Here is a 13,458-nt window from a genome sequence, read left to right on the forward strand (position 1 = left end):
TTCATTATCTCCAATTATTGGACCACCAGACCGTGCGAGATGGAGTGTAAGGGACACTTTGCATGTAAGCCCAGAGAAAAATATGCCATGGTCTCTTTTTGTTTCCTACAGCTATAAGTAAATCTAATAATGAAAGTGTAGTAGGTTCGTGGAGAAGTTCTTACTGGGGTACGTAATAGTAGTGATTTTTTTCAACTGTAATTACGAAGAGACATTCAAGCGCGTAGTGTAACGTGCATTTATATTGGAAAGTAAAAATTCTCGTGCGCTTGCCGCTAACTAATTAACACTGCAGCCTGCCACAATGGTGATCCTATGTCGTCCAATTTATAATCTATCAAGACAAATGTTTCGCTGAAAGATGAAGAGTTGAAGTGATCAGCAGTAAAGAAGTGACCAACAAAACAGACGGCACACGGGCGCTAGTGCGGTTTCGCTCTCTTCTCTGTCCTCGTTTTTTATTTGCAAGCCTTCTAGGATGTAACAATTAGCCCAAAGTCACGCCCTTTTGCTGATCAACAGTGGTCGGACACGGGATGTCTATGAAGCGATGTTCTTTTTTCAAAGAGGCTGGTCTTTTTATTGATACTTATATTTTTGTTTTAAATAGCTCTGGCATGTCTTCTTCGCGGCTGTAAAAAGGCTACTCGCTACCTGGGCTAGTTCATTTTCTAGCTAATTATTCAGACCTGTGCTCTAGCCGCAGTAACCCCCTTTTCACATTCTTTTGCTTGCTGTTGGTAAATCTTGTCGAAAACGTAGAATAGGATTGGTAAGTTCCTGGAGAATGTTATTAGTATTATTGACTGTTAATCTCAAGAAGCGTTGAATCAGATTGTGTGACCTGTGGTTAGCGACACGGTATGGAGGAATATTCTCGTGTGCTCAACACTCGCTCACTATTGCGGAGGACTCGCGCAAGTATCAGAATTTGTCACCTAGCTTTTACAACGAAAACCGATTGCTGGTACTTCCTTGCGTTGCTCAGCAGATATGGAGAGCCGTTACCATCTGCAGACTGAACGCCGAAGATTAGCTAGTAGAAGGCACTGGTGATGCTTTTTGTCGGCAGAGTCCCAGTTCAGCATTATATAGTACTGCGCAACCACGGAGAAGTTAATTGTTCGTGAAACAAAATGGAAAAATACTGCAAACGAAACGAATGCTTTGCCACGAACAGCTTGCGAAAAACGTGAATAGCGATGCCCTGGACAGAAATGGCTTTCAGGTAAACGTGCCATATTATACACGAAGCAGTGTACGAAATTGGGTTATAGTTAGTTTGCGAATAAAATGGTGCCCTGTCGTCTGGGCTGTTCATGCTATCATCAGCGGACGTTTTGCGATTCACCACCATCTCTATCAAGATTTCCCGTGTTGCGTCTTTCCGTTGTGGATGACATAACTGATGAAAGCCTTCGGCGCCGTTGTAGTGAGGTACTGTTATTTTTCTTGCCATTTCATTTTTCTTTTTCTGTCACAGTGCTGGTAGGTTGTTTGCAACTGTACCTCGTCATGCGGTTTCAGGCTTTCCCGCCGGCAGTATTTGCGCATCGCTTGTCGCTCACAGCTCAAGCCGGAGATCCACCAGTTTGGCATTTGGGGACAACTAGCTTTCCACATTGGGGCGAAGCGGTGCTCTAGCATCTGTAGGCGTTGTTCAAATGACCCCGAACGTAATACTTTTGACAATCACAAGAAACGAATACGTGTTTTTCGCGCTGTTTCACTAGAACTCTGCGTGTGTCTGTCATACACAGGCTTCCTTCGAAGTAGCATATTCATCACTTCAATGTGCGTTCCAAGAAATGTCCCTGGGTCAATAAAGGACACAAGTTATCCGGAGGAGCTTGTTGGCAGGTGCACTGCAGAACCAGGTTCAGGCGTAGGTAGACTGAAAAGGTGATGAGCCAGCTTTCATAAAAGTATACAAGCACGCCACTTGTGCCTTAAAGCATTTGTTTAATACCGCAACGCCCGCGAAAATAACAGTGCACATCACGCGCGATTCCATACAAAACGCATGAGGAATTGCGCCTCAGAATGCAGATTTCTCTAGAAAAACACACACACACACAGCAGAGATTTCTTCATTGCAGCGAAAATTACAGTAAATGTGACTAGTAGTTTTGCGCAAGTTTACGTGAAATATAACGAAAATTATCACACAACAGCACAAGACAACAGTAGACGTCACGGGACGGGAGTTGAATGCGTCCCGCATATTACATATCTCAGCCCGTTTTTTGTCACGCTTCTTTCACCTTGGAGACTGCTATTTTTTGGGCTACTACAATAACTCGCTCGGCTTGTCATGATTCGCACGAAAGAGAGGGGCCGGAAAATTGCTTCACTATTTTAGTAACACCAATATGCTGACAATATTCATTAGCGAATACTTGTAAGCTTCTATATTGGCGAGTCGTCGATACATACAACAGCTCGTGCGCACCAATGCGTAGTCTCTGGACTGAAGTTCAGAATTGGCTTCCCTAACCTCCTCAATTGCATTGCGATAGCAATTATATGGACACTCCAGGCGCATTTCTGCTGTTGTCGTCGTCGTCGCCGCGAGGTTCCGTATAAAGTCCACGGGCGATAAAATCGTCACCGCGTGCCGTATCCTCTACATTCGAGTGAAAGCGTACGAGGGTGAGCCGGTGATCGCGGCTCAGTTTCCCGCACGCAAGCGAACGAAGCGGGAAGGAACCAGGCTGGTTAACGTAGTTGGTATGCCTATGTTTACAAGTTTATATGGCCGATAAAACTACTATCCTTACTCCGTATATAGTTTGCTATCGCAATCGATGTGTCGCCTTTCGAGCGGAACTGCGACATTTTTATGGAATAAATAAATAAATAAATAAATAAATAAATAAATAAATAAATAAATAAATAAATAAATAAATAAATAAATAAATAAATAAATAAATAAATAAATAAATAAATAAATAAATAAATTTCACATGCGCTTTGATTTATTGCAACGTTGCGCGTCAACGCTCCCTTTCTGCTGTGGCGCCACACTATGTGGCAACAATCTTTTTTGGAACGCAATCTAAGTACCAGAGCAATCCCTTGCTACATCGCGGAGTTTTCACGCCATGTATTACGTTTATATTTGCAAATATTACCTTGTAAATATTATTTGCGTGTTTTTAGGATTAGTGTTTACGGAGATGTAGTAAGTCGATCGTCGAACCGCCAGCTGCAGCAAGACGGCCCTCTTGTTTCCTATCGGTGGTGTGCGTATTGAAACTCGACACAGGAGGCCCACGTTGATATTAATGTCCCGGTTATTTCTAAGTAAGAAGTCAATGCTCGTTGAAAAGCAGGCATTGAGCGTTTGAGAAGTACAACATGATGTGAAGCGGACAAACATCTGACAACGGATATGCAAAACATTTACATTACGTAGACGATGAAAGAACTGACGTAGGTATTCAGGGAGTTCTTGAATACTCTGGTGCCAGTGGGATTAAGAGCTCCGATGAAATGGGCCGATTTTCCCTCGAGAGCTACCGATGCGCCACGCCACTCTTTCGTTAATAGTAGCAAACATAAGGTTATCCACGATTGGACGTGAATATGTGTACACTCGGACATTCTGCTGATCTTTCGTCTGCGTTCACTGTGTCCGGGCATGCTTCTCTTTCTTTCGTGTGGGCCACCTCGGTATGAATAGACCACGGTATTTCATCTATGGCTGGGCGACACATTTTCAAACTGATGCTAATGCTATTAGCATTTCTTGAGAACTTTACCCGCCAGCATAAGGTTCTCAAGAAATGCTAATAGCATTAGCATCAGTTTGCCAATATGTCACCCAGCCATACATGAAATACCGTGCTCTATTCATATCGCGGTGGCGATATGCGCGTGGATGTCGAGCGGCGCCGATCGATGTCGCACCCTGTCCAGTGAGAAGCACGAGAGATGAGCCCGTTTGTAGCGCACGCCTCACACATGATGCGTTTTGGCGGTGACAGTACGGTGTTGACATTAATCGTGAAGTAGGTTTTGCAGGAATTCTTTATTTCTGTTTATAAGACAGTCACACGTGTCACTGTTAAAGCATTTTCGCGCTCCTGTTTTCGTGCTTGTTCTGTGAAGCCAGGTAGTGTGCGCCGTGCTTGATATAGCCTAAATAGTCGCTCACTACAAGAACACAAGGTTTGTGTTAGTGCTCACAACCGATGTACGTGTTAAAGGTTAAAATCTTGATACTTCACTATCAAGCCTCAGTGGTAGGCTTCGACAATTCTTCACGCTACTCCTGAGGTTTGTGTGGTGCTTAGCCTTTTCTGCATCACTCCATCTGTATATTTTGTCATGATATACCGGCTCACGCAGAGTATAGCTTTCCGGAACTGTCCTAGCTTGGTCGATTGTTCTTTTGCTTCGTTTCTTTCATAATCCATATTTACACTCTTCCAACCGTACATCACCGTTCTAGAAAGGCTGGAAAGTCACGCATTGCCGGACGAAGAAATACTGGGCCACCGACCCGGGCTTTTGTCGCCACGGAGGGCTTTAACACTCTCCTGCGCTGAATTACATGCAGAGTGCCTGGCTGGCTTTGTAAAATTGCACGCTTCGTCGTTTTTGAAGAAAGGTATTGTTTTTGTTTCCTTTTCTCCTGTACTTGTGCGATCTTTCAATCCCGTTACCCTTTTTTTCTCAGTTTGGAAGTTACAATGGCTAACCTTTTTGTCTGTTTCTCTGATTTTGTTCTTTCTTTTCAATCAACTGTTGAACATGTGACACAATTGCTCTTTTTTTTTACACATGCACACCGCCTTTATTAAAGGGAACATGAGAGCTCATGGCCGTCGCTCCATATCGACTGCTTATGCCGCCAGCAACACTCGACTAGGAAAGACTTGGCAGCAACTAGAGCCAGCAATGAATGTGCGGACGAACGATGAATGCGAAGCCACAGGTTGCGGTCGAGTAAGGAAAGCTCAAATAGGCGCTTGTAGTTGCCACTAGCATACCTAAAGCTTTTCAGTCACCTCGTTTCGGCATGATAAGTGACCACTGTGGTTCACCCTGTGGATGCCCTCGTGTTATTTTCATAAAAGCGGTGTGTACACCAAATGCTTCGTCCTCATGCAGATTGCTGTGTTTGCTGCTTAACCACATGTAACCCCCTCGTTATGAGAAAATTGCTCCGTTCGCAATCTTGATTTATTCAATGTGTTTTGGTGGTCTCGACCGCAGTGCACGATTTTCAGATGGAATTATTCCAAAGGCAGCAGCACAACACTCATCTCAGTACGGTGTATGGAGCGCGAAATCTGCGCGGGAGTGCTCGGTGTAGCATAGCCTTTGACCGTTTCTTCGTACCAACGTGGATACTAAAACAGCTTGGTCAAGTCACTCAACCACGTGGCAGCAGCTCATTGGCGCTAACGTTTTCAGAGTTTCAGTATTATTATGTCAATACACTTGACTGCGGCAGTGCTTCAATTACGTTTCACGAGTACGCGTTCTTGGTTGCTATGGCTCTTTCTGAGCTTTCCTGCGTTTATTGAAATATAGAGCTTATAGCGAAAGTGTTTTTTTTTGTTCTGATGGAATAATTATAACGAGGGTTTACTGTAAATTGAACCGGCCCTGAACAGCCAGCTGTAAACACCAAGGGCTAATAATTTGAATATGAACAAGCTTAGCTGGCATTGCATGTATTGTTAGAATGATGTAACCATTGCTCTCCATAATGCCTTTGGCCCGCAGGGTAATACTGAAATAATAAAAAAAAATTAATAAAAATCAGCGGCTCATAGCAGCCGCGTGCCTGAAGTACGTGTTGAAACGCCATTTACTTCAAAATCTAATACCAGGAGAAACAGCCAAATATATATTAAAAGAAACATATTCTGCTGGTATTTGCGGTCGATTTATGGTAAGTATGCCGGTTCGTTTTCTTTCCACGGCACATTTATAACGTGCAGAGAAACTTTTACAAACTGTACACATTATGTTTTACTCTCTTCGCTCGCTTGCATGGTGATTGAGAGATTTTGTACTCGCAGATATAGATTTACCATAATGCGAATGTCAATTCGGCTTAACGTATTAAACGTGGAGGCATAAACGCTGATTCGATGCGCCTTGAATTGAAAAGGCTGAACAGTGCGCAAAACGTGCTGGAAGCTCATGTTGGGTTGAGTAAACTTATTTATTAGTATTACAGTGAAGATTGAATCTGTGATGGTGAGTACGTCTCGCTGTCGCCACATGTGGCTAGATTTATTATGTTTGTTTTTTATTATCATGACGTAGGCGCCTCTTCGGTGCATATTCCTCTTTGGCAGGTCTGTAAAAAGACAAGTAAATGATATGATGAGTAACACGAGAACAAGGTGAGAGCTGGAGCCAACGTTTCGACAAGTGGACTTGTCTCCGTCACGGCGACATATGCTCGAACATATGTCGAGCATATGCTGTTTTAATCATGGATACGGGACCTCCAAGAGGAGCAACCTTATGCTAACACATTTCTATCGTATTTACCGCTAAATCACCACTGAATGTTATGGGTTGAAACTACAGCTGACGTCCGCTTTCTGCTAAAATGAATGAGGTTGCAGGTTCGTACAATAAATGCCATTTCACATTTATTACACTAAGATGAATCGAGGAGAGAATTTGTAAGGCCGTGGTATCGTCAGAAGTTTTAGTCTATGTGTGAATGAGTCTATTTATGTCTTTGAATGAGCATTGCTACTTTGACCGAGGACAATGATGATCATTGCTGGCATACTCACCTTGTTGCCGCCACACCACATTCCTTCTACCATATCGAAGGTCATGTACCATGTCTGAGTGACTGTTCCATTGACTTTATAAAAGTAACACCGCAACTTACAATCATTGTCAGGATCCTGCAAGAGAATATACTACATAATAAGGTTTTGACAAGAGAGCGAGAGCGAGAGAGAGTGAGAGAGAGCGAGATAGAGAGACAGAATACAGGAAATACACGGAGGTTACCCAGGCGCACGTTCACTTTGCTACGAGGGTTACGGATTCCAGAATCGGGAAAAGGTTATGACAAACTGCAGGGTGCGCACTGCAGGTGTGCTAACTATTTGCATTGTCATTCTCAAGCTATCTGTCTAGTGTTAATTACGGTTCTTAAGCAACCAAGAGGAAGTCGCCAAAATCAATATGGATAGCCAACGCTTCATGTGCCATGCGCATAATTTTAGTATAGCCCCTTTCTGTCGCGGTTGTATTTCTCGCAACACTAATACTGTAGGCCGAGTCTTCGATTAGTAAGGCAGATTGTCACGCCATCATCATCATCTTCATCATCATCATAATCATCATCATCAGCCTATATTTACGTCCACTGCAGGACAAAGGCCTCTCCCTGCGACCTCCAATTAGCTCTGTCTTGCGCTAGCTGATTCCAACTTGCGCCTGCAAATCTCCTAACTTCATCACCCCACCTAGTCTTCTGCCATCCTCGACTGCACTTCCCTTCTCTTGGTATCCATTCTGTAACTCTAATGGTCCACCGGTTATCCATCCTATACGCATTACATGTCCTGCCCAGCTCCATTTTTCCCGCTTAATGTCAACTAGAATGTCGGCTATCTCCGTTCGCTCTCTAATCCACACCGCTCTCTTCGTGTCTCTTAACGTTAAGCCTAACATGCTTCGTTCCATCGCTCTTTCAGCAGTCCTCAACTTGTTCTCGAGCTTCTTTGTTAACCTCCAAGTTTCTGCCCCATATGTTGGCACCGGTACAATGCAATGATTGTGCACTTTCCTTTTCAACGACAGTGGTAAGCTCCCAGTCAGGATTTGGCGATGTCTGCCGCATGCACTCCAACTGAAGTTTATACTTCTGTAAATTTCCTTCGCATGATCAGGGTACCCTGTGAGTAATTGACCTAGATAACTGTACTCTTTTACAGACTCTAGATGCTGACTGGCGATCCTGAATTCTTGTTCCCTTGCCAGCCAATTAAACATTATATTTGTCTTATGAATAGTAATCTTCAACTCCAATCTTACACTTTCTCGATTAAGACCCTCAATAATTTGTAATTCGTCCCCATTGTTGTTGAATAGGACAATGTCATCTGCAAATCGTAGGTTGCTGAGATATTCACCGTTGATCCTCACTCCTAAGCCTTCGCAGCCATCTTGAATACTTTTTCTAAGCATGCAGTGAATAGCATTGGAGAGATCTTGTCTCCTTGCCTGACCCCTTTCTTGATAGGTATCTTTTTACTTTTCTTGTGGAGAACCAAGGTTGCTGTGTAAACCTAGTAGATATTTGCCAAGGTATTCACGTATGCCTCCTGTACTCCTTCATTACGCAATTCCTCTATGACTGCTGGTATCTCTACTGAATCAAATGCCTTTTCATAATCTATGAAAGCCATATAGAGAGGTTGATTGTACTCCGCAGATTTCTCGACTACCTGATTGATGACATGGATATGATTCATCGTAGAATATCCCTTCCTGTAGTCAGCTTGTTCTCTTGGTTGGCTGAAGTGTTGCCCTGATTCCACTGGAAATTATCTTGGTGACTATTTTATACAATACTGAAAGCAAGCTAATCGGTCTATAATTCTTCAATTCTTTAACGTCTCCCTTGTTATGAATTAGTATAATGGTGGCGTTCTTGCAGCTCTCTGGTACACTTGAAGTTGTGAGGCATTGAGTATAAAGGGCCGCAAGCTTTTCAAGCATGATATCTCCTCCATCTTGATTAAATCGACTGTTATTCCCTCTTCTCCAGCAGCTTTTCGCCTGGTCATGTCTTGCAAAGCCCTTCTAACTCTATCGCTAGTTATAGAAGAAGCCTATGTATACTGTTCATCACTATTTCGAATGAAAGTAGCTTGGCTGTTCCGGGAACTGTACAGGTCAGTATAGAATTCTTTCGCTGCTTTTACTATGTCATCGCAATTGCTGATGATATTACCCTGCTTATCTTTCAGTGCATACATCTTGCCCTGTCCTATGCCAAGTTCTAACTAATTTCTTGCCAAATCAAATTAAAAAGGCTCACTAAGCTTCATCAAAGTCACTCTCTCACCTGAACAGGAATTGGCCTCCCTGGTGCTGTACCAGCCACTACCTCCCTCATGACTCCTTCGATTATCAGTTACTATCGGCCAAAAAGGTTTACGGACCAAGAAATCTGACTAAAAGCTGAATATCTCCGCAGCCCCAAAACGTAGCCTGGTATTCCCATTTCCAGCCTCTACTGGTATATGCGGACAACATTGTGATGTACGGATTTACTGGATACTTTTTTAGGCTGCTCGGATATTCAGCGCTTTGTGAGATCCCGTGGTTCGCAAACTTTTTTGGTCGACAGTACATTGAAAGTTCCATTTAATATACCTGAAAGTGCTTGTCGCTCTAAAAATAAAGAACACTTGGTCTTTATGGCATGCCATATTGAAGAAGATTTTCGTATCGTAGGTACACGAATAAACAAGGAAAAATACACCCAAAATAGCGATCTGCTTCGTCTATTGTTTTTCCCTGTTGCACCGAGTATTTCTTTAGATATGACACACCAACATTCCCGAGTGTTCAGCAATGGGAGTTGTTTAATTCACTAACCTGTTGAAAGTTGAAGAAGCCTCGAGAATTCTTTTGAAGAGCTAGTCTGCAGAAATAATTTCGTACGATTCTGTCACCAGGCAGTTTCATGTCGTCAACGGTATATACTTTGCTTGCTTTTTCAAGTAAGCATGTGTCCGAGAGCCTCCTGCACACAGTACAAAAACAAGCACGCCGAAACTGGCATTGATGACCGGAATCGTAAACACTTTTCACGCGATATCAGTAAAATTGCACGTTATATGTCTTAACTCGCTCATTACAGACTGTTCTAGGATATTTTCTAAACTTGAATATTTCAGGTTCTGGTAGTGAGGTTGCTTACAGGCGGGGTTAGCCTGCAAATTGTGCCGGCCATTGCTCGGTTTGAGCCTCTCGGTTCGTGTCATGAAAATGGGTCAATATGACTTAAACAGTTCAATATCTTGTAGAAGTATGAGAAGAATGCCAGACATCTACTTGTGCATTATTCGCGACGATTCCGGGATGACTAACTGTTCTGCAGGTTAACTGCAGGCTCGTGAGGAAACATTATTCTCATCAGCCGAGAAACAACCTGTTCCTTTCAACACAAGAGCACTGGCAGGATCACATGAAATGCTACTAGTCGCCCGCTTTTTTAACTCAGTGCAACATGGAGAAGCAGGCCAAACTACCTTAGACGACAATGCCACGTATGTAGGCAGATACTGTGTGAGAGAGAGAGATAAATGAGATGGGAAAGGCAGGGAGGTTAACCGGAAGGTAGGTATCCAGTTTGCTACCCTGCACTGGGGAAGGGGTAAGGGGAGACAGAAAGGTAAAGAAAAATGCACACACATAGAAAGAGAGGGTGATCAGAAAAAAAACACATACACACGCACACACACAAAGGAACTCAGGAGTGTCACAATCGTTCAAGCAGGTCGCTTGTCCGGAGGAACCTCAGCAGTGCGCTCATCGCCTTCTGGTGTGAAGACCGTGTCAGCCGGAACTCTAAGATCGTCTGCCCAGAAAGCGGCCGGTCGTCGAGGCGCGCCAGCGTCGTCACGAGCGTCTGTCTCTGGGAGCTGTAGCGGGGACAATGACACAAGATATGTTCGATTGTTTCCTCGCTGTCGCAACTATTACAGGTAGCACTGTCAGCCATTCCGATGCGGCAAGCAAACGCATTCGTAAAAGATACTCCAAGCCACAGTCGGCAGAGAGCAGTTGTCTCGATTCGGGAAAGTCCAGATGGAATATGTAGTCGGAGGGATGGATCCAAGCGGTGCAGTCGAGTATACTGGAAACCTGGCGTGTTCCACATGGATCGAGTGGCGTCACGCGCGAGTATACGAAGCTTTGCTGCGGCATCGGTTCTTGAAAGTGGAATGGGTTCCTTCACAGCATTTTCGTGAGCCCTCCTAGCAGCTTCATCGGCCTGTTCGTTGCCGTGCTGTGCTTACTCTGTACTGCAGGGCGGCTTCCGTGCGGCTTCCGTGCGGCTTATTCTTTTTACAACACAGGGCTGATGCGGCGGTGCCCAAAGCTAAGGAAAGCAGTGGCTTCAAATTCGGTGGTTCATTCAACTGCCGCATGATGGATTTAATGTGAGAATCGTTTTATTGCGATAGCAATTATATGGACACTCCAACCGGATTTCTGCCGTCGGCGTCACCGTCGCCGTCGCCGTGAGGTTCCGTATAGATAAAATCTTCGCCGCGCGCCGTATGCCCCAGCGGAAGCGTGCGGGGACGCGCGCTATCACGGAGAGCGAACGCACTCAATCTCCCACGCGCAAGCAAGGAAGCGGAAAGCCAGCGTCGGAGGGAGCAGTGGGGGGGGGGGGGGGGGGGGATATTCTCTGCCAACAACCGCGCTCGTCGCTTGTCCGCACAGTCTCTTATCTCTCCCACGCGCAAGCAAGGTAGCGGGAAGCCAGCGCCGGAGGGAGCGCAGGGGGGGGGGGGGGGGGGCACTTCTACTCTGCCAACAACCGCGCTCGTCGCTCGACCGCACCGTCTCTTATCTCCACACGGCTCTGACCTTTATGCACTGCGCATTCGCCGCTCAGTTTCTGTTGAATCGATAGACCGCACGTACCTTCGCCCGCTGCAGCGTATGGGCTTGCTGCCAGCGTTTTGACAGTCGTTGTCTGCAGTCATTCAGTGTGATCTATTCATGTTTGTTTGTGCGCGCTCACACCACGCTTGTTCATTCAGTTAGTAATAGTCGGGCCACATTTTCCAACGCACGCTACACATGTAATGCTACCCGGATCGGCAGTGCAGCGCTACAGGTGTGTCTCTTCGCACGCGCTGCCCACGGGAAGCGCTTCTCATCAACACCACCGTTTCACACGCGCCTTCTCGTGGTCATCGAGTCTCTCTTCATGTCGGTCTACTTACGCCGCAGCACACCTGCTTACTTAATCAGCTCATGTTTACTACAATTTATATTGCTACCAAAGCCGCTCACCTTACATCGTATGACAATGCTGTGTTGATATCGCATTCATTGCTTCGCCCTTAGGGCGAAACTGTGACATTTTTCGCTGTAACCTAGGGAATCGTTATCATGCAGCGCAATGACTGTACAGTCGTTGTGCAGTCAATGGCTGTGTCGTTGATAAATGCTGGCATCGACCATGGTGGTTTAGTGGCTAGGACGTTGTACTGCTGAGCAAACGTTGTGGTTGATTTAGTTGCCCGCCCAGCTACAAAAAAAAAAAAAAATGTGGTTGATCCCTCTTATATAGGAATCGGTATAGAACACGAAAGTGAAACGTGTCTTCACAGAAGTAGTGTAATGTTTATTGCACATTGATATATAATGTCTATTGGTGTTTTGTGGCTAAAGCGCCCTTAGGCGTTGATGCACCCACGCTGACGCCTGGTGGCACGTCTCCTCCATCACGACTTCCAACGTCGATGACCATGAGCAACCGTCGTGCATATGGAAGCTGCACTACGCTGCACACGCTAGCACAACGCGAAAGACGAAGCACGTAACTGACACACTAATACAACGCGCAAGACAAAGCACGTAACTGAATCGTCACCGAGTCAAATCAGCGCGTACAGCGCGTCGTAATTGCAGCCTCCGCGATCAACTTCAGAAACATTTTCAGAGCTAATTGCGGAGGCCACGCTCCGCTGTGCTGAGTACGGTGAACGCCACCTGGCGTTGGTAGTGATTCTTGATGCCAGCGTCCCTTCGAATGCTGGCATCGAGGCGTCGTTGTGCTGAGACCACCGAAGCGTTCACTGTCGGTGCGCGTTAGTGTCATAATGCAGTACTTCTCTTTTCTGCTCGTAGGCGGCGGCACCGCCCCGAGCAAGAGCGCGGGTACACGGAGGAGTGTTAGATATATAAGGCGCGTCTGTGTAGCTCTCTGCAAATGCGTTTGTGGCGCAATGGGTTAAACGCTCGGCGATCTATCGTCGCGGACCGAGAGGTCGTGGGTTCGATTTCCAGATTTTGTATGTTTGTGGAACTTTTTCTTCGGGTTTCTTTCTTTGTATTATGTTCGTGTACATTGTAAGCTGACGTATTTCCGTGACGGAAATACGTCAGTGAAGTCTTGGTGGACCCCGGCATAAAACACTTTCGTGTTAAAAAGTCACAGGCCTGCGTGGCACACGCAGCGCAGTCACAGCGTAAGCTGGATGAGCGGGTCCATAGGAGCTCCATTCTTATGCACCCCGCACTTCAGGGTCTTCGCGGCGAAGTCTCCTTGCGTCGTTTTCACGGGAACGAATTGAACAGTGCGCCCGGCCTCAATGGCGAGCTGCGGCTTGTGCTGCTTTCTGCACAGCGGTCTACTGAGCCCGACGTTGCCTGGTTGCAGCCGCGCGCGTAAATCTGCGATTTGCTTCTTCAACAGTCGTTCGT

At 45.5% G+C, this 13,458-nt stretch overlaps 1 protein-coding gene across 3 annotated transcripts in view; it reads right to left on the minus strand.

Annotated features, from left to right (window-relative positions):
- Positions 1-6,105: 6,105 nt before the first annotated feature.
- The window catches only part of LOC119464309 (venom metalloproteinase antarease-like TtrivMP_A), a 33,259-nt gene continuing 25,906 nt past the window's right edge, over positions 6,106-13,458 (minus strand). Inside the window, exons 12-14 of one of the 3 annotated variants that reach the window (XM_049655961.1) lie at positions 9,604-9,751; positions 6,774-6,890; positions 6,111-6,322 (exon numbers count right to left, since the gene is read on the minus strand). In XM_049655961.1, coding sequence (XP_049511918.1) covers positions 6,278-6,322; positions 6,774-6,890; positions 9,604-9,751 — 310 coding nt within the window. In that variant the 3' untranslated portion in view covers positions 6,111-6,277. Of the gene's footprint in view, positions 6,323-6,773; positions 6,891-9,603; positions 9,752-13,458 lie in introns of all 3 variants that reach the window. The other 2 variants (XM_037725221.2, XM_049655962.1) reach the window with 2 other exon arrangements.

This window comes from Dermacentor silvarum, chromosome 9, assembly GCF_013339745.2.
Source record: "Dermacentor silvarum isolate Dsil-2018 chromosome 9, BIME_Dsil_1.4, whole genome shotgun sequence".
In the NCBI taxonomy this organism is placed as follows: domain Eukaryota; kingdom Metazoa; phylum Arthropoda; class Arachnida; order Ixodida; family Ixodidae; genus Dermacentor; species Dermacentor silvarum.